General features: G+C 31.7%; 1 protein-coding gene and 1 long non-coding RNA gene across 9 annotated transcripts in view; one reads left to right on the top strand and one right to left on the bottom strand.

The window, feature by feature from the left end:
* Positions 1-378: 378 nt before the first annotated feature.
* Positions 379-26277, bottom strand: part of emp (epithelial membrane protein) — a 107932-nt gene continuing 82033 nt past the window's right edge. For all 8 annotated transcript variants that reach the window (XM_074133300.1, XM_074133295.1, XM_074133301.1 and 5 more), the window contains 8 exons: positions 17392-17552; positions 6621-6762; positions 6193-6399; positions 5870-6096; positions 5419-5585; positions 4101-4222; positions 2336-2461; positions 379-1576 (listed from right to left, as the gene is read on the bottom strand). In XM_074133300.1, the coding sequence (XP_073989401.1) occupies positions 1280-1576; positions 2336-2461; positions 4101-4222; positions 5419-5585; positions 5870-6096; positions 6193-6399; positions 6621-6762; positions 17392-17552 (1449 nt within the window). In that variant the 3' untranslated portion in view covers positions 379-1279. The remainder of the gene's footprint in view (positions 1577-2335; positions 2462-4100; positions 4223-5418; positions 5586-5869; positions 6097-6192; positions 6400-6620; positions 6763-17391; positions 17553-26277) is intronic.
* On the top strand, positions 11013-15793 carry LOC141456914 (uncharacterized). Its single transcript, XR_012460120.1, has 3 exons — positions 11013-11190; positions 13421-13577; positions 15575-15793. It is a non-coding gene; the product is annotated as an uncharacterized lncRNA (long non-coding RNA).

The raw sequence follows: 26277 nt of genomic DNA, 5'->3' as shown, positions 1-26277 counted from the left end.
GAATCTATCTGAGGCATTAAACGCTCTCTTCCTGGAACAGAACACCAAAAATGGTACAAAAAAAAACTAAGTTAACGCCAACTTAGTGCAACTGCAACATCCCATAACTTCTACTCCGAACACTGATTTGCACAACCTAGTTCTTCGTTATACCCTAATTCTTTTAAACATTTATTTAGTAATTAACAATCTGTACATAAATGTGTACAACATGAAAATAGTGAAGATATATTTGATGCGTGAAGAGCAGGAGGAGATTAACTACCCAGCGATAGCACTCTCTACAGGAAATCCTGAATTTTAAATTCAAGAAGAACGATGTAAACTGTAGAACTTGCATTCACAAACTGCAGCTAACGAAGGATTAAACAAAAAAAATTCAACTTGTATTTTACTTTATTTACAATGGTATTCAACACAGTACTTTTACTTCTAATAAAATGAGCACATATATTTCACATAGGTAATTTCGTCTTCTTCACATATAAAAAAAGAATTGTTTAAATTAATGATCACCTTAAGCAAAATTTATTTGCAATAAAAAAGAAATACACTACTTCAAATTTGAATCAACATTAACATTAAATTGTAATCACTTTTCCAAATGAAATGTATTTAAGGTATAAGGCACAGTGTAGGCAGGATCTATTATTTTATCAGAAACTGTAATAAACTTTATATTTATATATATACTATTAACAAAAACTATTTACAAAAATCTACATATTAAAAACTTCTAAGTACTTCCATTTGACTCTGGACGGAATACACGTCATTAAAAAAAAAAAAATTCTTAACATATTTATATAATCGAACATAAATCCAAGATGGATTTGTGTCATCTTAACAAAATAAAATTAAATAATTATATATTATAAACATGTTTCCGATTCTCTGTATAAAATTTTACATTTGTAATTAAAAATAAAATTAAATTAAATTGGGATTAGAAATTTCGATGTTTAAACAATTATCTTATTTTTTTTATTATTATTAAATATGAAAATTGAGCAAAACCTCAAAATCAAAATAATCTAAATGCTACAGTGTCATGTTTTGCTTTAAAATGCTGTTTTTTTTTCTCCAAATTTGACAATTATAGCTCGATACTACACCTTTTTGTATCGGCAAATTATTTCTTTTTATTGAATAAAATGCCAAATATTTTCTATATTTGTACTACTACATTGTCCTTTCGATTTCAAAGATAAAATAACCGTTGTTGTTGTTGTAAAAAATGGCAGATGTATAAAAATATTATTGACTATATGTTTAATAGTTACGAATTATCACCAGTAAAAGCAGGATTCGTTTTAGCTTCTGGATATTTATGTCCATTACTATGTCCATTAGCTTGTTTTGCTTTCTTATCATCATTAGCTGCATAATGGGCCGTTCCTTCAAGACTGAGTGTCTCTTGTCGCCCTGAATTTCGTACCAAACAAAATACTGACAATACTAATAACAGGGCACCAGCAATAAATAATATATAAAGTAAAGCAGTCCTAAGAACAGGAGGTACGGTTGTGGCCAAATTTAGTAAATTGGTGACTTCTACTGGCAACCCACTAATGCCCTGAAAAAAAAAACAATGAGAAGTTGTTAATACGAGTATAAGTGAGATGAGCCTCCAGTAAGTTTCAAAGTAATTGAATAATGGCGTGAATAAAAAAGATATGCCATTTTCGAGATATTTATTGGCTTAGAGATTTCGTTTATTTAGAAATCAAGCATATTTTTGAAATTAATGGAAGGATAGAAGAATGAAAGGTATTCTTAACGTGATGGCATAATCATTTATTCATTCCAAAGGCCGCTTTCTTCTAGTTCAACAAAAGGAAGTCACTGATGCTGTTAAAGAGTTCTTTGCTCTAAACCTAAATAACGGATTCGACATGGAATGCTACAGGTCGACATAAGAAGAGTATGGCTCTAGAAAGTAATTCAATTACATCATTAGGCAGATAACCGTTACGATTAATTCAAAACCTATTATGATTCCTAGCTTTAAACTATCGTTAACATTTTTTTTTCAATTTTCCTATATTCCAAGCAAACATTAGTTTATCAAAACATTTTAACTCGTAGCTTATATTTTGGATTTCAGCATTTTACAACATGTTAATAAATTAAATGAAAATCCGTAATTACAATATTCATTTAACAGTAAAAAAAAGGGGAGACATTCAAGCTATGGAAAGCTGATTTAAGATCATTCTTTGAGCATTACTGAAAGTAATTCATGAAGACTTGAGATAAGACTCTCATAACATTTTGACAATAACTCAGGAAGTGCCATATCGAATGAAAGAAAAGAACGAAATTGCATACTTACATCTTCAAACCACATAATTGGGAAGACAATATCTGGGAATGTTTCAACTTGTTTAATGTCCTTTACTTGGCTCACAGCTAAGTTGATCTGAATTCTAGCTTGTGCCCTTAAAGCAACACCCATATTCTGAAAAAAATAATAAATCATCGTACGTAAGTTTTTTTCATTCTCTACAAAACCTAGAGAATAAAGGACTAGCACCCATTTTTACAAACCAAATAAACTTATTAGAAACGTTACGACTATAATAAACACTAGGTTAGAAAATATCACACAAACGATGCTGGACGAACCACTAATTTTACGGTTTTTGTTACCAATTCACAAGTATAATAAAGAGTACACAATACCTAAGAGTCGGTTGAAAATGCAAAACGAGTAGCCGTGTAATAGAATTTCATTACGATTCACCATCAGCAACAATCTTGCGGTCATAAAATTTTTCGTTTTGCACTGTATCATCGCCAACGAAAATTTATCTCAATTTAGTGAAAGATTCTAAGGAGTAAACTCCAATATTTTCTAAATATAAGGAAGGGAAGGCTTTATTTAAATGTTTTTTCTTTTTTTTTTTTTTTCTTAAGAGGAAAAGATGGCTCACAAATAATTCACTTTTGAAAACATCAAGAAAATACAAAGAGGACGATCGGCGATTATAGGAGTGTGATGATATAATTGATACCACACGCACATCTACAATCAAATATAAGAATTTTTTTCTGAACATGATGGTTTAAGGTTGCATATTAAATTTGCAAAAACTAATTTCTCTGCAATGATTGGGCGTTTTAAAAAATAGATCTTATTTTGGACTTACTGCTTGTGGATGAAAAATAGGCCCGCTATCACACAAAGAAAAAAAATTATCAGACTTTTGGACCAACTGGATAAAAATATTCGTGAAGAAAGGGTCAAGATTTAGTTTTAAAAAAGCAGAATTGAAGGGTTTAAAGTACTGTGTTAGAATATCCACCCTATTCAGCAAATTTAGTACCTTCTGACCACTCTCTGTTCCTAAATCAAAAGAAATACGAGTATACTCGTATATTGCTAGACAACGTTTTGAATCAAATAAAGAGTTGATGATTGCCAAAGATGGATGATTACATAATTAAGAATCATACTTCTTTAAATATACTCATTAGAAAAACTACAGAAAACGTACACTGAACTTAATGACTACACATATGGCGACTACATTAAAAAAAATCCACTTTTTAATTAAAATTATCCTTTACATCATTTTACCATGCATTCAATAATGTGAGCAATTAAAATTTAAAAATTCTAATTGCAAATCTTTCTGTTAATTTTACTGTACTAAAACTGCCCAACTTCAACCTCCTAAAGACAAAGGAATGGTAATTAGTAAATAAACAAACTCAATACAACCAACCTCGACATACAAAGTTTAGTTAACATAAATGCCACTAGATGGCAGAGTAATTCAGTTATGAACACCTTTTATTTAAGACATGTATAAGACCTTTACAAGTCCCGTCTAATTTAATAGAATGATGTTTATTTAATTATTATGCGTAAATATAAATTATGAATCTGGTGTGAACCCTCTCACAACTTTCTCTTACTGCAAATATAGGATTTGAGAAAATGCTACACTTTCAAGTTGCCACTACTACTTACACTAAACTTACTTACATCAATGTATCTTAGACCTTTTAGAACATCACTTTGAGGCCAGAAAAAAATTTATCAAATGATTTATTTGAAGATTATGAATTCTGGACATGAACAATTAACTAACCGGTTGAACATCGAGCCAAAATCCATGTTTTTCTGGATCAGGTTCGGAGATTCCTTCTACAGCTTCACGAAGTTTTGGATCGGCTAGATAAAAATGTGGAAATGACAGCATGACTGGTGAATCTGTAAAAAAAGTTTATCATCACTTAAACGTCTAAAGTTAAATGATAAATATATCTTAAGTCAAACAAGTAAAGAAATTTTAGTTAATTCATAATTGTTTCTTTTTAGACACTAATTTTGCAAGATGGCACAAGCGTTAAATAGGTTTGCTTAACAAAAAGTTTAGAATATTCTTTCGAAATACTGGATACCATTCTAAAATTAGTTAATTTTCCAAATCCAATGCGTTCTCAAGAATCTAAAGTAATGGTAGATATTTTAGAAAAGACATTTTCTCTACATTAAAACTCATTATGATCTACTGAAACACTTCTTCACAAAATAGATTAAGAAGTTCTTCAGGAATTTTCTACTCCCTCTACGAATCCCAGCTCAAAAGAAAGAAACGCTAATCCACTTAAACTAACCAAATTTATCAGCAGGGTAGAGTTGATGCATATGCATGGCTAAGCGAAGATTACTTCGCTTACTCTACAGTTCCACAGATGACTAAAATTTATATCAATAAAAATGGATACTGTAAATCAGGGCTACATTTGTTCTTTTTTCACCGTTTCACTATTTGGTTTCCATTTCTCCATTGACAAATCTAACATGCGAAAATATGACGCAACAGCTAACGCTGCTAATTCGTGTTTAGTAATGGTTTGATTCAATGGAGATATTATGTACATATAATAGGATTAAATACTGCTTTAATTTATAACAGGATTCCAAAAATAAAATTATAACTTCCAATGTTACTCAAGACATATGGTTAAAAAAAAAGTTGGAACACACAAAGGAATCGCTTTCACGTTGGTATCTTAGGCAAAAGGGTAAGCTATCAGAGCTAAGCCAGCTACCAGACCAGCTAAGCAGACTTTTTGTCAAAACAGGAATTTGGAGATTTACGATTTGTTATGGGGTAGGACTTAATACAAGATTTTATACATATACTTCGTTTAAGAACTTTTAATTTAATCAAGATTAAGTTATATTACTATAGCTATTATGCTATTAAATAAACAATCAAATTCTTCTGAAGAAATCTGCTGTAAAGTAGCAAACAATCTCTTCTGATAAGCGAGAAATTATAGGAAATAAAGTGAGTAGTAAAATGTTATAATTATTGCTTAAACACAGTTACTACATGATATTACTTAATAACCACTTAATAGTAAATCATAATAAAATTTTAATATTAGATTATTTACCGTATTGGCACAGAGAAACGTTGAAAAGACCATTTGGTGCACAAGGTGGCCCAGAAGGGCAGAAACATTCATTTTCTGGATTTTTTTCTAGTTCTGCAAATACATCATCAGGAGGAGTAAATCTATAACCTAGAACATCTCCGGGAGTATCCACTTCTTCTTTAAACCTGAAATTGTAATGGATGTACAGATTTTCTTCCTTGCAAAGAAAAAAAAGGACCTTGCAAGCGGGTTTTAATTACTTTATTAAAATATAAGTATGCGTAGAATACAGTACTATTGAATTCAATAGTAGTCAATTTGAGATTACAAGAGGGCAGCCATTTCAAAAAAATCAAGAAATGTACTGTTACTTCTCATTGCAAAAATAAAAATACCAGTAATAATTTGCTATTTTTTGCAAAGAAAAAGAGATCACTTTTATCCAAATTAAATATTTCAATTAGCCTACCTTAAAGGAAGTAAACGACATAAATCTTTGTCAAAAACATGTAGAGTGGTATTATGATCAATATGAGGTGGGAAAATTGAACCATCACTTCCAGCAATTCTGTTGCATTTTTCAGTCTTCCAGTGCGGTAGATGTGACATTCCATTAAACCTGTCTACAAGTCCAAATCTTGTAATGTCATTGGCACCGGTGAATACTGTTACAATATCTTTTGAAGTTCCATTTTTCTATAAAATTATAAGGTTAAATTAACAACAAAATTAAAATCATTAATTTGAACATCCTCTAGAAGTAGTTGATTACATAAATGAATATATTCTTACCCCATACATCAATCCAAATTCTTCATAAGGTAGTTTTTGTTCTTTTGGTACAACGTCTTTTGCAAGTTTAAGAAGTGGATCTTCATAGCCCCACAATAGTTGACCGACAGATACTTCAACAAATGGTTTAATTTTAAGAATGTCCATAATAGAGGCCATGGCTAATCTAAGAAATCTAGCTGCATGTTTACTTTGAGATGTTGCACTCTGAACAAAACAAAACAAAAATATTAATAATAATGAAAACACCAAATTAGTAGTAAGTAAAAATTATGAACAATACAATATTTCAAAAATTCCAGACTTTTTTTGCCAAGCTACAGTTGCAGTCAGACCTATATTTGGAACACACTCTGAACCATGGCTTCTCCATGTGGATATCCCTCTCCCTAACGACTATAAGAATATAAATAATAAATACTACTTACCAACATAGGAATATTGGGCACAACAACCATGTCTTCTACATCTCCAACCGATTGCTCTGGATCAAATTTAAATATCTTTTGTTGCTGAAATGTAACTGTGCCATTTTCTTGGAATGTTAAGTTCACTTTCTCCCAACGTTCACTAAAAATACAAAAATAAAAATTGTTAGTAATTTTGAAATTCCTCGCTAGAAGAAAGTGGAACAGTAGCTAAATTACATCTTCAGCCTATTCATAGTATCTCTCTACGGGGGTATCCTAGTCGAATACCTTGAACAAAACTTATATTGACTGTAAGTAACATCACTGATACTAGTTTTTAAGGGCAACATACTAACAACAAATAGGAGCAACACTTAGAAATTCAACAGATATTTTAATTTAAAACAATAATTTCCTTTACAATATATTATCGAAATTTGAGGTAGAACAAAACATTAAATTTGGTTCTAAGATTAGTATTGATTTAGTAAATATATTTTTACCATGAAAGCAATTAATTACATGTTGATTCTCCTTGAAAGATTCATTCAACTTTTACTATTAAAGAGAATACGTTGTATTCTTTGTCAACCATTGGAGCCAACTTTTGTATTAATAGTTTATATTTTATTTCAGCCAACTTAGTTATATGGTAATTTACATTCGTTCGTTCCAAAGTTAGTGATAATACTAGCTATGAAAGTCTAAGTCAGTAATTTTATCTTTTATCTTCCTAATCAAATTAAATTATCCCATCGTACCAGCAAATAGCTACTTTAATCTTCTTTTCGTGACTGTACTCATCAAAATCAACCTCATCTGCAGCCTATCAATATGCCGTCAATAAATTAAAACTGTTAAGGGTAGGTGGTTACAAATAATCGATGTTATGATGGTATTGTGAGTGAGAAGCAGTTAGTGAGCAGTATTGTGAATGAGCAGCAGTTAGTGTGTTGTATTATGAGTTGAGAACAGAAGAGAAAGTGGCCAGATTACTTGAAATGTTTCGTCACTCTCACCACTACAGTTGTTTCTGTTGCTCCTACAACTGATGTTGTTAACGTGCCGTTTCCACTCGCTCCTATATGCCTACAACTGTTTTATATTCTATACTCGTTTTACTACTCTGCCTATCTAACCTGATGCGAAATTGACTGACTAAATAAATAAATAAATAATAAAAATAATAATAAATGGTTGCGAACATCCCTCAAGACTTTTCCTTAAAGCGATACCTGAAATTTAATTTTTTCAAAAATTAGAATTTGTACTGAAATATGGCTGACTTCAATATTAAGCAATGTCCAGGGCAAATCGTACTGAACGCCAACAATTAAGAAATGAGGGCTTAAAAAGACGTTGTTTTTTTTTTTTTTAAATAATTTCAACCATTGAGTCAGTCGGCAAAATGGGGCCCTGCCCTCTTTAAATATATTAAGGAATGGTCAGGAAATTTAATTTTCTTAGAAAAATTTTCTACCAAGATTAGCAACATGAGGGAATGGAGCAGTGAATCCTCAAGATATTAAGAAACATGATGTTATTATACTTGGTGAGCCAAGTACTCCCGGAGGAACTGGTGCTGGAATGTTAGGGACACAAATCAGGTACTCGGAATCCATGGGCAAGTTTACTAGTATTTTCTAGGTGGACATTTCATAGCAAAGAAAGATACGTTCAGCTTAACCACGACAGAATATATCAAGACCAGAGAGCCAGGGTGTTATCAAAGCGCTGCACTCTTGTATTATCCGCCTCACAGATGTTCTGGGACTGTTCTTTTAGCACACTTAGTGATCTGAGCATCGAGACCTGATAGAATGCTTTAACACGATAAGGCGCCAATACCCTGCAGAGGAAAAACATCTCCAACAGAAATTTTAATATTTATAACAGCAGAGACCTTCCAAGATTATTTTTTTTAAACTCAAATGAAATCAATTTTTGGCAATTAATTCATAAAGCTAAATTTCTGTAGCTTTGGCGGAAATATCTTTGTCAAAACTAATGTAAAAATGTAATTGGGTTCAAGAGCTGGGTTAATTTTTGGACACTTTTTTCCCTGATCTATAATGAATTTCCAAACAAAAAATTAAATTGTGATTCTGCATGTAATTATCATTTTTGTTTTACCTTCTCTTAAATCAACGATGCAAACTTTCAATCCGTTTAGGCTACTTTACAAAGGACAGAGATGTTATAAGAATGTTTCTGATAAAATCAAAAAAATGTTAAAAATTGAAGCACAAGAACTTAAGTGTCTTACATTCTTACTTTGATTTGGTAAAGTATCTTACCACAAATCTTTCAGTAAGGTTATGATGCAATGAAATAAACTCTAATTCTAATTAAAATTCTATCAGATACTGAATGTCATTGGGAGAATCATAGAGGAGCAAATCAATACCTAGCTAGTACAATCGAAGTAATATCGAAAATTACTTATTGTAATCTGTTAACCTGAGTGTTGTAGCTGTTTACCTTGGCTTCTTCCTGGCCAGTACCAATCAAACCTTCATTTATAATATGATCACGAATTACGAATATTAAAAAGCTTGCGCCAGAACAATTTGGTATGCAGAGAAATTCATTTTACATCAAGGTATTGTGGTTGCAAATATTTTAAAAAATAATATACATATATCTTGTATGTAGGTTCGTAATATAAAATTAATAATATCGATTTCTTGAATTTATTACTTACTCTTAACACTGACAATTATTGCGAAATTTTGGAGAGATGTGTTTTTGTCTGGATCATTATAGGAAAGGAACAAACAGTACACGTGGCCCTCCATCATGGAAACCAATGCCTAAACTTATGAAGTTTATTTTTAATTTGCAGACAGACCAGGTACCACGATTCTCTTTTAGCTTAGCATGCGCATTACACGTCGACATTTAACTTTTATTTGAAAATTTACTTGGATAATAAGTAGGTCCTATCCTGGGTGTGGGAACAGGGGCAGGAAACACTATTTTTGGGTTTGAGCTATTAAATGGTTTCCAAAAGAGGCTTTAAAGATTACCTCGATTTCCTCGAAACAAACTGTAGCTGATTTAAGTTAGCTTCTAGCACGAACTTTTTCATAATACGGTACAACTATTATTGGGAAATTTTTTTCGTCTGATATTAAAAATGTTCCAGAAAACGAGTATTTTAGACTTGTTATGTGTGTGACTTGTATGGTCATATAACATATATTGTATTAGTAGGTATTAAATATATAGTGAAAATTAGGAGCAGAAATAAAATCGCTAGATCAGCTGTGTTAATCTCTAGTTCGATTTCTTTTTATTACGATGTCACAGGGTAACTCCCACGTCACGGTATAACCAACCATTTATTATGTCAAAAGTGGACACGGGATTAATCAATCCGGAAGTTATCAATTGCGGAAGTAATTGCCTAGGATACTTGCCCACCTATTTGGGTGATCTAGCACGCTTTTCTTGAAAAATCGTGTTGGTATTTTGATGCAAAGTAAAAAAAGGTAATTCTGAAGATTAATCTAATTAATGGAGGAGGCTCTGCCATGGAGTTTTACTAGTCAGAGAGCGAAGAAGATAAAAGGAAATTTGGAGATTAAGCCAAGGATCTTTCTATGCATAGCCTGAATAGCAAATTAATGAATCTTTGCAAATTTTTGGGCGGATAGTATCTTGGTCATACCTGTATATGTAACTTATATAGAGTAGAGCGTTTCCGTTCAATTGTCTTCTCCATACCAAGGATTAGTCCTCAAAAAAGGGCAGCAATAATAGTCTTGACTGTTTGGGGAGTCTGATATTGTATCTTGCATAAAATCAGGAAGACTGCGATATGGTTGGGACACATACACTGGATGGTGGATATAAGGGCCCCAAAGAGAGCATTGTATGGACATCCTGGAGGCAGACCAAGGCTGAGATGGCTGAGGGACGTGGAGGACGATGTGGAGGCGGTCGGCCTGCACGGTTAGAGAATGGCTGCGAGGGATCGAGAAGGTTGGAAAGCTGTGGTGTCTGAGGCTTAGTGTCCTTTTTATGTCCCACAAGACAACCAACACGATTAAAGAGCGTGGAAAGACTTTATTTTCAATATTACCTCTTCGGAACTGGACAAACTACTTTCAGTCTTCAAAGCAAGAAAGTTCTTCTTGTGAAGAATACATATAGTCCTTAGACAATGGAAAGAATTTCTGCATTAGCTGATGATGCCTTATTGAAATTATCAGAAGATCTCAGAGGCAAACTTTCCAGCGTACTTGACACTCCATATTTCAAGCCTTGATAACTGACTAACTTTCAGCCACAATTGCACAACATATTATGATTTTAGATAGACAATATTAATGGACATTTCTATATACAACCATCAAACAACCATATGCTGAAAGAAAAATTCCTGACCAGATGGTTCGAATTAATAATAAATCAACCCTTTTAGTTTCCATACTCCTTACTTAAAGTCAGTTTTGTTAAATCCTTTTCATGAAAATTGAAGTTTTTGCAGGAAACTTGATTCCCAAAGTTCCGCCCCCCCAAAGTAAGCCGAAGTTGATGTCGACTAAGATAGATACAGAAATCTAAGTTTGAAGACAATTTTGTAAGTTAACACCTTGAGATCTACTATAGTAAAAGTTTTACAGATTTAAGTTTGTACCACTTTTTGTTTAAAAAAACAGTCTGTTATCATAATACGTGATGAAAAGTTGTCAGAATTATGTAATTCGCCTGATAGTTTGAATTTCTTGAGTCATGCACAGCTAACAAGAATCCCAATTTCAATGCTTTCTATCAAGATGGAGGTCGTTAATAAAAATCCAAACATTTTTTGTATTTATTTATTTTTTTTGCAGCTGTCGAATGTCACCACCCACCCACTCTTTTCCTTTGTAATGTACAATTATTTAATCGATCCAAAAAAAAAAGTAAAAAATGTATGCATATATAAATATAAAACACTCACAATTTGCATTGTATTTTGAGAGTTCTTTAGTCAGGAAGCTGATAAACTAGGTCCCCATTGCTTTCATGGCAAGTTTTTAAGAAAGTTGTGATTATGTAAGGACCAGACTGGGACAGACAGATACTAACTGTGCATTAACAACACATAGAAGAAATCTGCAAGTGTATAACCAGCGAAAGTATCAATAAACTGGGCGAAGCATATATATTTCTAGATAATAAGCGAACAGACAGGTACCGTTTACTAAATATCCCTTCCATTCTTGTGTTCTGCATCTTTAAAAACATTATATTAGTTTTATTTCTTAATTATAATTTTTTTTGTTTTTTGTTTTAAACATTAAGCATCTGTTGTGGAAGGATCGATAGCAATAATCATTATCTGTCGTTGACATAGTTCTTATCTATTTAACGAATATGTTCGTAATTTGTAGGGATTTCATTTTGTTTAGGGATTAAAACTTTCAAAAAGACATTGTTTGATGTTTTTAGTTTGGCCGGTTGAACAAGATTTAACCATCCATAATACGCTAGTTTTCTTTAATATCGGCAACTTTCCGATTCTAATCTTATCAGAGAATCGAAAGCAAGTCGGCAAGACTAAGTTACTACAAATGAACAAAGTTAGTATGCCATTTAAGGAAGACAATGGAGCATAATGTTCGCATGCAAAAGGTAACCTATTGAAAAGGTTTCCTTAAGGGACGGAAACAATTTATGATGAATTACAACCCTGAGTTTATCCTGGCGTTGTAGAAGACTATTAAGAAATTCAGGAATACAAGGGCATAGAAAACTATTTACTGAATGTGCAGATCTTAGAATGCACAGCAATTTGACTCTTTGGATAGAGAGGTTGCCCCTGCAGCCCCGACAGCCTTTACTGCTTCGGAACCAGCGGCAAATAATATAGGGCAAGTTGAACGCAGAAAGAATGAACTAAAGATGTAACACACCATGCGGAACGTACCAGAGAGCTTGATAAGAACATACATATGAAAACCACCAAAATTCCACCTTCTATATCTCGTTAACTATTGTCATTAATAGATTGCTATTAATAGCAGTTATAGAGCTAATTTTTCTTTACAATCGGAACAATACAAAGAGAGATATAGAGGTTGGAAATTAGAACGATTTGCAAAACCTCTAAAATTTAACTTTCTATATCTCATTAACCAGTATCACTAAAAGTTGAAATTAATACCAGTTATAGAGCTAAGTTTTGTATACAATTCTGTAAAGAATTCATTAAAATCGGAACATTTACAAAGAGAGATATAGAGGTTTGAAATTTGAACGATGTATCGTACCGGACAGTTGTATTACAAAGAAAACACATTTTTGTGTTTTATTCCCCAAGAAAAAAAAAAAATTAAGTTAAATGTGTTTTGAGATTCTAAAAGATTTTAGATAAAAATCGATATCGATAATTAGGCGTTATTCCAATACTGTCTCTTACCAAGTGACAAGAGTAGAGTAACCAACCGATTTTTATAATTTAATTTACCATGATACAAATTATGATTCTCAATAGTCAAGTGATAATATAGTTTTTTTTATTTTATTAAAATAATGATTAATGTTGAACTTTAACTTTAACCAGCCAAGGCTGTAGCAGGTAAATTGAATAGAATAGAAAATGTGAGGTTACAAAAACAACCAATGTTATTTAAACGAACCACATTCTTGAAGGATATCCAAGGACGCTAGCTACTCAGGCTGTAGCTACCATTTCTCTACAACATAATGATCTAATTTGGCGTGGCAACTAATCTTAATAACGTCTAAATAATTATTATTAGTAATGCGATTGAGTTCAAACCTAATATATGCCTAAATTCTTAAGCAATTGATTTTTTTTTTAGAAAGGGAAAGGATTTTGAAAATGTCTGCGTAAATGTTGGCTATTCAATAGAGTGTCATTACTGCACAAACTAAATGATCAAGACATCACTGTCAATCATCTGTCTGAGCCTTAAAGGAGTTGAAACCTTCCGAAATTTCTCCATTCCACGCATTCTGGTAATTCTACCATCATTTTCTGTATCCAGTTACTTTAACTTTAGCCAGCCTCTTCTTAGATCATGATCTGCAGGAGTGTCTTCCAGTGTATTGGATATTCTTCTTCCTCCATTCTAAATAAGTGTTCTAACTGAAGTCTTGCTTTCTAGTTTCTTTCAGTACTGCAGCCATTTGAAAAAAAAAAAACAATTCTACAGTGAGTTTCCCACCCGAGATACACGTTTAAGATCCCTGAATCTCTTTTCCAAGAGGAATGTCTACCTGCCTATAATGACGACAGGTTTTACCTTTATAACCTGATACACAAATTATCAAACCAAGACAGTACACAGTGGCAAATAATTCATCCAAACCGAATAAAATTAATGTCAATTGAATTAAATAAAGTTCAGGAAGTATTCTTGTAAGTTAGTGATTAACAGAGGTGCGAAGATAACTAACATGACCAGGATTACCCTTGTATAGTGGAAGTTCTCATTTCATTAGCTCACTAGCTCGCGAAGAGAGGGCATTTATAAGTTATAGGCTGCCAAAATTTGACCATTCCCTCACGACCAAGAAGTTTAAATCGATGATAATATGACCAAATCGCTACCATGATCAGTAAGAGATGTTGCATCGGATTGAGTCTGGACAGTTTGCACATCTTCTTGCATTTATCTTGTTTCTTTCCGTTCTTCTTCTCTGTCAGCTCTGTTCTCCGGCACCTTGTGAGAGCTCACTGGCAGCTCATTATCCATCCTTAACAGCATTCTTAGCTGACTCATTATCACCATTATGTTACAATAATTTACCTTCATTCAACTCATTGATTTCAGTCTAATTCTGTAATAAATCTTCTTAGGACGGTTCTGATGTCTTCAGGGGCTGCATTGTGGTTTCACGGGGCACGGAAACTACGCGGACGGGAAGAATTACAATCCTACCGTCTAATAACTTCCCCCCCCCAAAAAAAAAATCTAAACACGAAGGTGGTGTAGTATAACTACACAATTAGTTATCACAAGTATAATTTATGGCATGCTCATAAATGTGTTCTTCAGATAAGGAAAACTAAACATATCCTGGAAATTTGACTTAACACTCCTCATTGACGCACCAATCTTAAAAAAATACGATGAAAATCCCAAACCAATTATTTCGACCAGAATCAAAGAAAAAAACCAGTTTAATCTACTACGTCAAATAAACTCTTGTAAATTGACAACCTTGCGGTTTCAATCATTTATTCAATACATTCCGCACAGTCAAAGAGAACCTGTTTATCAAAAGCAATAAATATTGCAGCATAAGAGAGGTTAACTAAATGAGAATTCTACCATCAGATAATTTTTCCTTCACTCATTCTTCTAAATAAGCAGTAAAATGAAATATGAATAGCTAATTATAAGTGCGTACAATACAATGATGTCAGGGACTTCTCCATGTTATTATGGAATATTCGCACCTATTAGAGATAAGAACTAGTTATGTGGTACTATAACACAATAACTACATGCTCGGCTATGGTGGTTACAGCAAGCTGAACATTCAATAACCTGCTCTATTGAAACTATCTGCTCTATTCAAGTGTTATGATATAATTCTGCTACTCTCGAACAATAGATTTTTAAATTTCTTACTTCCAAATCATCTGTACACAATTCTTCACCTTGAAGGAGGGGCAAAATCTCCACCTCATCGAGTGGTAAGCCCCTCCAGACAACTAATCCTAGGTGCAGACCAACCAAAACGATATGAGAACGTCCCTTAGCAGGGATAGAGCATAATCTCACATCTCTTCTAGCTAAGAGGCTGGACAAAAGAACAATATCCTAGGAATTAAGTAGCTTTTCCCGGATAATGTGGGCTTTAGAAGACATTTGACCGCCAAACAGTACCCATGTTGGGTGGTAGAAGAGAAAATAAATCCGCTTTTGAAAGTGACTAAGGCTTTTTTTGTGAAGTTTTTATCTTATCTTTTAGCTCCTCATTTTTTTTTTTTTTTTTTTGCCCAGGGTGTTCCCAGAGAGCCTTGATATCACCAGGTGATGGGGACAGGTTATGTTCTCACTAGAGGAATTGAGGGAGAGGTTTCAACTTGAGCCACTAAGGGGGGCACAATAGATGTTGAAGTTTACCCCATTAAAATAAAGTGTTTCAAAAAACTCATTTTATTCCGCAGTAAACTGAAAAAATGTATTCAAAACTGAAATTGTACAAATATAATTTTTCAAACTGAATCACTCAAAAAGTATTTTTATATATTTCATACCAATTCATAAAATAATCCTTGAATTTGTAATATATCTTTCAAACAAATATGATTCATATAAATTTAAAAGTAAGTATTTTTTGAAAAGTAATATCTCCTTTCCATTATTTCAATAAATAAATGACCTTGATGAGATCACCATAAAACTATAAATTAGCCATAATTTATGGATTTTTTTTGAATAGATTTATATTTTTTTTTCTTCTTCGACGTCTAAAAATACATTCCTCCAATTCTTTGCTTATCTATCTCCGAAAGAACATTTAACTGTTATTTTCTGTTAAATGTTATTTTCGTAAGCTGATGTTTACTGTTGATGTTTGTTGATGTTAACGGCATTTTCTTATGAGAATATTTCTCTAAAGTTCTCTAATTTTTTGGCAGTATCAAAATGAAGCGATTAAAATGACAAATTTTATCGACTGATTTTTATTAAAAATTTAATTCTAAATGTGTGGTGCAGCTAGTAAAATAAGATTAAAAGAAATCAATTTTCGAGAAAATATCCAGAATACTCAAAAATCGATTCAGAAAAAATAGAATTTACCCCCTCCCCACAAATACTGCCTTATTCGATATCGAATCATTACTAAACCAATAATAATCGGACAAAAACTTTTCGCTATCGTTCGTTTTTTAGTTAAGTTGTGCATTAACATATAAGTTTACCTACAGTTCACAGACCAATTTACTAGAATAAGTGAAGACAATCTTAACTTTAAGTAAAAAAAAAAAAAAATTCTATCTGAGCTAGTTAATTTGAATTCATAAAAACACTGACTGTACATCCTACAAGAGGAAGTTGAACCTTGATGGTATTTCTCAGTTCGTGACTCTCCTGGACAAGGTGATTCATCAAGGGCACTCACTTTTTAATAAGAATCCAATATTTGCTTGTTTGACTCATTCTTTCCCAAAAGATTCTACACTCTTTCTTCCAATATACAAGCAGCAGCTATGTACATAGATGAGTCATTGTCTAGTTCGATTCCAGGTTTATTAATTCTTATCATGCAACTACGTTACACATACTGAAGGACAGGACATACTTCCAAGAAATATACGTCATTCTTTGTAGTTTTCAATGAAATGCAAACAGGTGGTTAAGAGTTCATTCTTATTATTTTACATTTTTTAAAATTAAATTCATTAAGTTTAAATTTAATCAATTTATTTTCATCTTTTCGTCCAATTGTTTTCTTTCTTTTATTCATCAAATTAACTTTTTTGAAACGTGCTGATTTTGAAAACTTCCAAATTGTATACAGTACCTTATTATATAAATAATCCTCAATGAGAAAACCTCGTGTTATTTCGGTTGAAAATTAACTTTCCTCAGAATAAAAATTGGTAACCTTCAAAATCTTTAAATAGAGTACTTTCTGACGAATTCCACTCATTAACCTTTACCAATTGGAGAACCTTATACCTTAAATATAACCTTCTCTTGCTTTCTGCACTTAAAAGCCTTTATACCCAAGCCCTTCAAAGTTCATTAAACTTACCAACACTGTGAAGGAAATATACAAGTAGATTATATAAATATAACCCGAAACTTACACATAAACATAAGGTCCTAATTCATCTAAAATTGGTTTGTCACCATTATTAAGAAAATCGTCGGCATTGGTGACGTTGTAAACGTAAACCCTCATCACTGGCTCCACAGGCGGCTTTTTCCACATCTCGAACACATGTCCTCCTTCTCTTAACGTAATTTGCTGCAAACAGGAAAAACAGAAAAATTAATTATTTTCAATTTTAAACTAAAAAATAAATACATAAAATATGTAAAAAACTAATCCGGATGTTAGCTTACGAGTACAACAGTTAAGCAAATAGAAACCTAAATACTAAAAAAACAAATTTCCATTATGGCTTTTACTACGACAAAATTCGTGTTGCCTTAGAGTAGAAATTTTGAATTCAAAGCAAAAATCCGTTTTTAGCCTCTCTAGAATAAGAATTTTTTTTTTTTTCAGGCGGGGCTTAAACGTCCAACTACCAAATTAGGTGTCGTGGACGGAGGCGACTAGCAAACATACTTTACTGTAAATTTCTTTTTATTAACCATTAAATAAAATCCAAGGCCTGAAGACCGGGAATCGAACCCAGTACCACAATGCATATTAGCTTTGCAGGCCTCGCCTCTAACCGCTCGGCTATCCGTGGCGCCTGGAATAAGAATAGCTCTGTGATGCACTTGATTTTAATTTCTCTAAAAATTGCTTCTAACCGTAAGAAGCCACTTCTGTGATGAATTTGTTTGTACTATTTTCTGGAATTTTTTGAAAACGGCTTTGATTTTTTTTTTTTTTCTTTAACTTTATTTATGTTCCTCGTAGTTTTTTCAAAAGCTCAAAATAGTTTTAATGAGAATTTAATTATTTGATAAATTGAGGTAAGATAAAAATCATGTAAAAGTTTCACATTAGACATCTACTTAATTAAGATTTTTTGTAAACTTTTTTTTAAAAATATTAATAGAATAAATTAATTAAATGATTGAAATTTGATTAAATATAAGGAAAATAAGAAACAAAGAAGCAGAATTTAACTGAAGGAATTTCATGCAAAGAAGGTTTTAATTGTTGTTTTCAATAAACTTGTAAATGAGCATTGAAAAAGATAATAATCCTTTAAAAATAAAGAAAATTAAGTTTAAATAAATTCATGAATAAAAATTCCTAACATAATAAGTACATAATTCTACTTTTAAAGGAAATTTTGATGATTATTATTCTTTTATTTCCTTAACTAAATCTAAATTATTTATCTAATAATGATTACATGCCAATTAGCACACTAGGAATTCACACTAAACGAACAGGAAGGAAGTGTTTGGCGCCTCACTACTAGAACACTATCTTTCCTCTCTTTAATTTAGTATGAATAATTAATTCATAATTACGTTCATTCATTTAAAGATGAATAAAATCTGGGTTATTTTATACATCATGCACGCGATTGTTAGTGGGGCCCTTGGTTATCAATTTCCAGAAGCTGATTTAATTTTTGTATTAAAAAAAACTGTACTAATAAATGATTCATTCATTTACGCTACTATTGTTGCAAAGTATCCGTAACAGTTCAGTGAATGGATGAGATAAAAAATAAATAAATAAAACCATCCCACACATTTAACAGAGATTTAAAATTTATTTTTAGACATCTTGAAACAAAATGTTTAATTACAGAACTACCTTGTAGGAGGCAACAAACTTTTTCTTCTATTATAAGGTAACAATGATGCATCATATCAATCTCAGATACGGTACACGGTGCAACAATTTGTTTTGGGTTGCAGGTTACAAATACGGTTTTAAATAGTAGAGATTGGAAAAAAAAATCATTCTATCAAATTTACCACTTTTTCTAAATCTTAATTTCCGTTTTTATGAATTTAATGTATTAAAATATGATAAAACTTGTAAATATTCAAAAAAATATACACTTTTTTTAATCAGAAGTTTAAAAAGTTGTACAAAAAAAAAAAAGAAAAGTTAACCTGCACAAAATAGTGTCAGCTGGAGGTTAATTAAACTAATTGTAATTCGGCAATAGTTCAACTTAGATCAGGTTTGTCCTGCCACTAGTGTTACATGTACAATTTTATTCCTTTAATTCTGAGTTGATACGATCTTTAAACACATTTAACAAATATATTTTAAAAAGTAAATGACAATCAAAATGAAAAGAAAAAAATGCTTTAGTTTACGTAACTAGCTGGTAAATAATTGCACAACTCTAGAGAATGCTGGTTGTAGTTACCCTTCAATTTGTAGCCTCGATTAAAAATACCGGAATAACCTAACAGTGTTTACAAAAATACTCAATTTACAATTTTGACAATAATTAAAAAACATTTCGATAGAAATTGGTAGTAATCTTTCTTCTTTTTTGGAACAATAATTCAATCACTGAAAACTATGAACAAATATTCTACAATACTCTAGAATAAATTTGTGTACAATTTAAGTTTGTAAATTTAAGGGATTACCTTCCCATATGGTGTTCCACATTACCACCATCTTGTCTAACATAGACTGCCACAGCCATTTAAAGAATTAACATATATGTGCCAGAGAATACTCTTAAGCCTTCTTAATAGAGAAAAACAGCCATTGCTGCCAACTTCACTTTTTTTTTGTTTTTGTTTTGTTTAAGCAAAGCTTTAGGGATAGGGATTTCAACCATCTTTAGGGCTTATATTACCTAATTAATACTAATAAAGTTCTATGTCTGAAGGAAATTTCTTGTTGATTGTTCCCAGAAGGATAAATAGCCTAGGCTGTTTCACGTCTTTTTTTTTTTAATTATTTTTCATTCTTTACACTTCTGTACGAATGAGTTAACGACGACATTAATTTATAACCATTTTTATGGTTTTTGCTTTCTTTAACATGGAGTCATTATGTTTTGGAAAGTAAAGATTGCAGCTTGGGCAATACATTCAAACCGGGAACATTGAACTCTGATCGTGAACCGGTCCTCGCAACAAGCTCCAAAGGAAGCCCACCTCACTTCCTCATCCTCCTTCTAAATCATCATCTTCGTTCCTACAACTTACAAGTATCCCCTCTCTCAGTGTGGTCAGCTTCTATTTTTTTTTTTTATATAATGATTTCAAAATGGAGTTAAAAAAAAAAGATTAATATTTTGAAATTTGAAATAGGACTGAAGTTGTTTTTCTTCTCCAACAATCTACTTTTTTATTTTATTTTTAGAAGTTTGTTTACAATCACGATATTATGGAACACAAGAATGTTTATACATCTAGTAAGACCCGTCATGTCTAAAGCTTAAGGAAAGCAGAAATTTTACAAATATTTTAGCCGTTATGAATGGAATTGCACTTTGATATTCTTTGTGTAGCTGCTGCTACGTACATAAGAAAGTAGTACCAGAACCTACGACGTTAAGACTGAATACAGGTGTAACAACTGCTGGACAGGCCTGCAGTATTTTTATATACAGGGTGATCAATTTAAAACGCACCAATCGCTAATAACTTTTTAGGAAAGCGGAATTTCGAAAAAACCCACGAAGTAAACTATATGTTTTTTTTTTGGTCTAGTTTTCAAATTTTCCACCCCCGATGCTGTATCTTCATTTTTGGCGGAGTTACGGCTAAAAACCCGATTTGGGTTCATAAGGACCACTGGTTTTGACAATGATTATGAAAACTACATAAAAAACTGTGAAAAATGACGATAATTCCGTTTTGATATCCCTAATATTAGTTGAGATATTTAAGATCAAAGTTACAATTTTATCTATTCGGGAACGGTTCTCGATATTAATTTTCCACCAGAAATACAAGTTTTGGGAGGTCCTCTGACTGCAAAAAATGTTATTGGTGACGCAAAGTGAAAAAATAATAATAACTTAAGATTTTAAAACATGTAGTGTAATGTAATGGTTGTGGGTGAATCAGGATAAATTGGTTTTATCATCAAATAAACGTAACCATCACATCATTTTAATGCACTCCGTATACAAGACTTCTTGACCTATGATTACGGTAAGAATATCTTACCAGGGATGGGCGGGTGTTGGTCTAGTGGTCAAGAGCGTGGCTTTGTAAGTGGGAGAACCCCAGTTCGAATCCAGCGTATGCAGTAATTCTTATCACTTGAATAATCATAATATTTTTTTAAATAAAGTCTAATACGCGACATATAGTTTACTTCATGGGTTTTTTCGAAATTCCGCTTTCCTAAAAAGTTATTAGCGATTGGTGCGTTTTAAATGGATCACCCTGTATATATCTGCCAGAAGTAAGTGGTTCAAAATTCATGGTAAAAAGATATAAAGCTATCTCTCTATGTCCCCGTCTAATTGACAACAATCACTTGACCCATTCTATCCCTTCTATTACCCCTAAACTTTAAACAAGGAAGACAAATTCTCTAATTATTTACTGCAATATATCGGTATGGAGTAAAGAGACAAGTCGAGTGGGTGTTCACAACAGATATTGCAAGCCTGAAGTTGATTACATCTAATTAAACACACTATAAAAAGTTCAAATGAGAATAAGCAGTTATTACTTCTTAAAAACCTCGAAACATAACCAAAGGCAGAAAAATAGGTAGCTTAAAAAATGTAAATATATTTCTATAACAAGTGGTACGGTGAAAGGCATATTTCTAGAAGGATTTAACACAAACTTACAATGATATGGACTTTTATTTTCGAGGGTCATTTAAAGCCTCCCCAAGGTTATATCTCTAGCCGCGCCAAAGTTATACTAATCTCTTTTTTGTGTAGTAACTAATGGTTAATTACTATTTATCACTTCAAACTTTAATCGTGAGTTGTGAGAATTTTTTTTAGTTTTTATAATTGCGTGAGTTAGTAAAATAATTTAACTAAAACATGCGATAGCTAATTTCTCACTTGAATCACAAAAATTTAATTTATGTTCATAAAAAGTTAAAAAAAATTACGCATTATTACAAAACAGTTTGCCTTGAAGAGAAAACCGGTTTTTACAAACAGCACAAAAAGGGAGAGAAAAAAAGCCTAAAGTAGATAGATTTAAGGAAATGTATTAAACGGAATTTGGATAATGGCAGCAAATAATGATTTCCTGTAGACGGCAGTGCGAGTTCCGGTTTATAACTCCAGGTAAAAGGCAAACATTAAAATAATTAATTATTTGTGGAATTTAAATGATTCAACAGTTTGTTATTCAGAATTTAGATTCAAGAAAAACGTGAGATTTAAAGATTAGTCACGAAATTCTCTACTATTACAATTTACAAATTTAATCAAAATTAAATGAAGCAAAAACCATATATTGAAGCATAAAATTAAAGTACCGTAAAAATTCCAAGTCTGAAGAATTTGTTCAAGTTATTGAGAACTATGTAACAAAATGTTATATTAAAGGTAAAACAAATCGTGTATAATGAAACCTCTAATAAATCTATTAATATAAATATAGCGCACATTGAAGCAATTAAAATTGTAATGATAATATAATCGTAACTGTAATAAAACTTAAGTCGTAAAGAATAACCAATAAACAACATACTTTCTTAGTAAACTTCAAAATATTTCCCTTCAACACAAAATGAATGTTATCAAGCAATAATGATTACCTCATTATAACACCGCAATATGGACGAAGGCCACAAATAACTGTTTTAAAGTATAACATAACAGCAAAAATTAAGAAATAATACCCATAAAATCATTTCAAAATAAATGAAATATTAAAATATTTATGAAATTATTTTCAAATATTCCATTTACGTACACAACTACCATATTTTTAGCTTTATGTAAACTATTATTAACAAAAACAAAATTAGTAAAGAAAAACTATTTCAATGGCAGTTAGCAAAATAGAAAATCAATTAGTTTTTAAAATAAAACATAATTAATACTAATGAAAATGCAAGTATTTCTTAGAAAAATTTTCAAGAAAATAACACGTTCTATCTTCCTCCAATTTTTTGTAAAATTAATTTGTGTTTACTTGATATTTTGTGAGAGTAGAATTCCAAAAATTCCTCGCCATCATTTATGGGGCACACTTTCCCTGGCTATCAATGGTAATGTGTAGTTGGGAGGAAAAATAGACGTAGAAATTGGGCCACATTTTCCAAAGTTAGTTCTCTGTTTTATTCAATTTTGAACGAATTTATTTATTTTTTTGGTTTAACAACATCTAATGTACAAAACATAAAAAATATTTAGCATTTAATGCGAAATAATCAAGATTAGCTTTTATAGTTTTGTTAGATTATGCCTTAGCTTAGAAGGAACTCATTTTACAGACGTGTTCAGTTTACCTTCTAATGATTATCTTCAGAGAGCGAAATGACATTTATTAACGCTTTAGAAAAACAAATAGTTTACACAAATAGGCTTAAAAATAGTCATTACATTTAAAATACATAGGCCAATAGAAATCCGTAGTGCTGCACGAGAAACGAGACAAACCTCGGTCTCGAGACGAGACTTGAGCAACCGAGACCGAGACATGATATATATCTCGTCGAGAAATCTCGGTCTCGTCTCGGTTTTTCAAATATTAATTTTTAGCTACAAAATTATAAAATTGTGTTCTTTATTAATAAATAATCATTACGGGTATTGAATTAATTATTAAAAGATACGATTTTATTATATATGTTCAATATTACTACATCTATTTGACTTCGAATTACATAAGTAAAGTAAGCAAAGTAAAGTAATCGCCTATTTTTTCAGGCGGGGCTTTACGTCCAACTACCAATTAGGTGTCGCGGACGGAGGCGACTAGCAAACATACTTTACTGTAAATTTCTCATATTAACCATTAAATAAAATCCAAGGCCTAAGACCGGGAATCGAACCCAGTACCACAATACATATTAGCTTCGCAGGTCTCGCACAGCTCGGCTACCGTTGCGGCCCCCTTCGAATTACCTAATTTTTACATAAATTCACTAAATTTCACTAGTCATATCATTCATTCATTCAATTTCATAAATTTCACTAGTCATATCATTCATTCATTCAATTTCATAAATTTCACTATTAATAATCTAATACTTTGAACTTAAGATATTATTTGAATTATATTTTAGAATTAGTGAATTAATGAATTTGAAAAAAAAGACTATCTATGCACCTAAAAAATATTGCCACAAATTTTCGTTTTTAAGATACACTTTGCCCAAGCATTGATACATAAAAGAGCTTTTACTGAGTCAGAAGTTAGCTATTGGTCATTATCATCGCAGCTTGCGAAAATAATCTTTCCGATGGCACTGAAGTTGCACAGATACTAAAAATATCTTTCGCCATTCTAGACAAATTTTTGAAGGAATTCTCAAGTGTTTTCCACCATTCTAAAATGTCAGCGTCTACTGGTGCTTGGTCTAATTTGGTGTAATTAATTATTTCTGTCTTCCATGCTTCGGTGATATTTGCTGATTTTTGAGCAAATGGTGCAAAAATATTGATGCAGTCGTCGTCGTCGTCGTCGTCAAAAGGTGAATCATCAGATTCTTTATCTTCACCAACAGCCATAACTAATGGAGCGGGAAGTTTGTTGGGAGGTGTATTTTTTATTTCACGAATCGACTTGTTATAGGAGGCAGATATGTTATTTGGGTCTTATATTTGGCGCGTTTTTAACATCTTTTTGAAATTATATAAAGATATATAACAGTAATAGTAATATATGATGCATTGAAGTGTAAGTAGTTGCCTTCTTTTACACACATTTTCTATTGGTAATGAAAGCAAACCGCTTTTAATACTTAAACAAAAATTCAAAAAAACCGAGACCGAGATATCTCGACGAGACCGAGACCAAGATCGAGACTGCATAAAGTCTCGCCTCGTCTCGGTCTCGTGCAGCACTAGAAATCCGTCATAAATATAATTACACAATTAGATTTTCCACCAACAAAAGCCCTCTTCTTTATAACCAATCAGATTTAGAAGTTAATGAAGAGTGAAAATAATTATATAATAATATTTAATAACTGTAATTAACAATAATCCAATTTATATAAACAATGGAAATAAACAACTGATGATGGAAATTTTTTAATGATCATCGTAGTGTATTATTGGTGAATAGAGATTTAGACTATAATAGGACTAGAAGACAATGACTAGACTAACAAGGGGGAGGGGGTGATGGCTTACAGAACGCAGCGAGAGAGCTTAGATGCAATGTTTAGGCTACCGCAGTTTAATTTTGATTTCATCATAATTTCTTTATATTAAAATATATAAATGAGGACACAATAGTGACAACAATATGGTGAAACAATAGAATATTAAAGCCTTCATACTAGAGAATTCCTTAAGAAATTGCATGGCCATCTTAACAGGACATTTCCAAACAATATTCTTTTCATTTTTGAATTTTTTTTTTATTGTTATGTCCATTTTTAACCCCCCAAAAAATAATTTTATTAATAATTTCCTTTATAGTTTACGAAATAAGCAAATAATAAAGCAATAAAACAAATTATAGATTATGTACAAGAATTACCTTGATGTTAAGAGATGCAAAAAAGGAGAAAGTGTAATTATGATGACTTTTATGCATTTATTAAGTATAAAAACAACAGCCATTTTGTAGTTCTATAAATCACCACTAGAAAATATGATGGTCAAAAATTCTCTTAATATTTATATTGTTAAATGAAAGTGGAACGATTCTTTACACCTACAGACAGAGCTACCTACCCATCAAATACAATGGAATTATCTGAACCATTGTGGAGCATCTATGAAATCTTATAAATTAACTAATGACACCGCAATTTTTATACTCAATTTACGACAATTCTGCAATAAGAGATCTCATTATGTCTAATTCGAAATACCAAAAATATGAACACCCTATTCTTGGTTTTGAACTCACCCTGAACGTACCAAATGGGCCGACATACGGACACAAATTTGTCAAAAATAAAATCTGCATTT

Source organism: Rhodnius prolixus, unplaced genomic scaffold, assembly GCF_049639745.1.
Source record: "Rhodnius prolixus isolate KJV_2025 unplaced genomic scaffold, Rpr scaffold_10, whole genome shotgun sequence".
Classification (NCBI taxonomy): Eukaryota; Metazoa; Arthropoda; class Insecta; order Hemiptera; family Reduviidae; genus Rhodnius; species Rhodnius prolixus.
The sequence above is the reverse complement of the archived record's forward strand: the minus strand, read 5'-3'. Positions and strand labels throughout refer to the sequence as shown.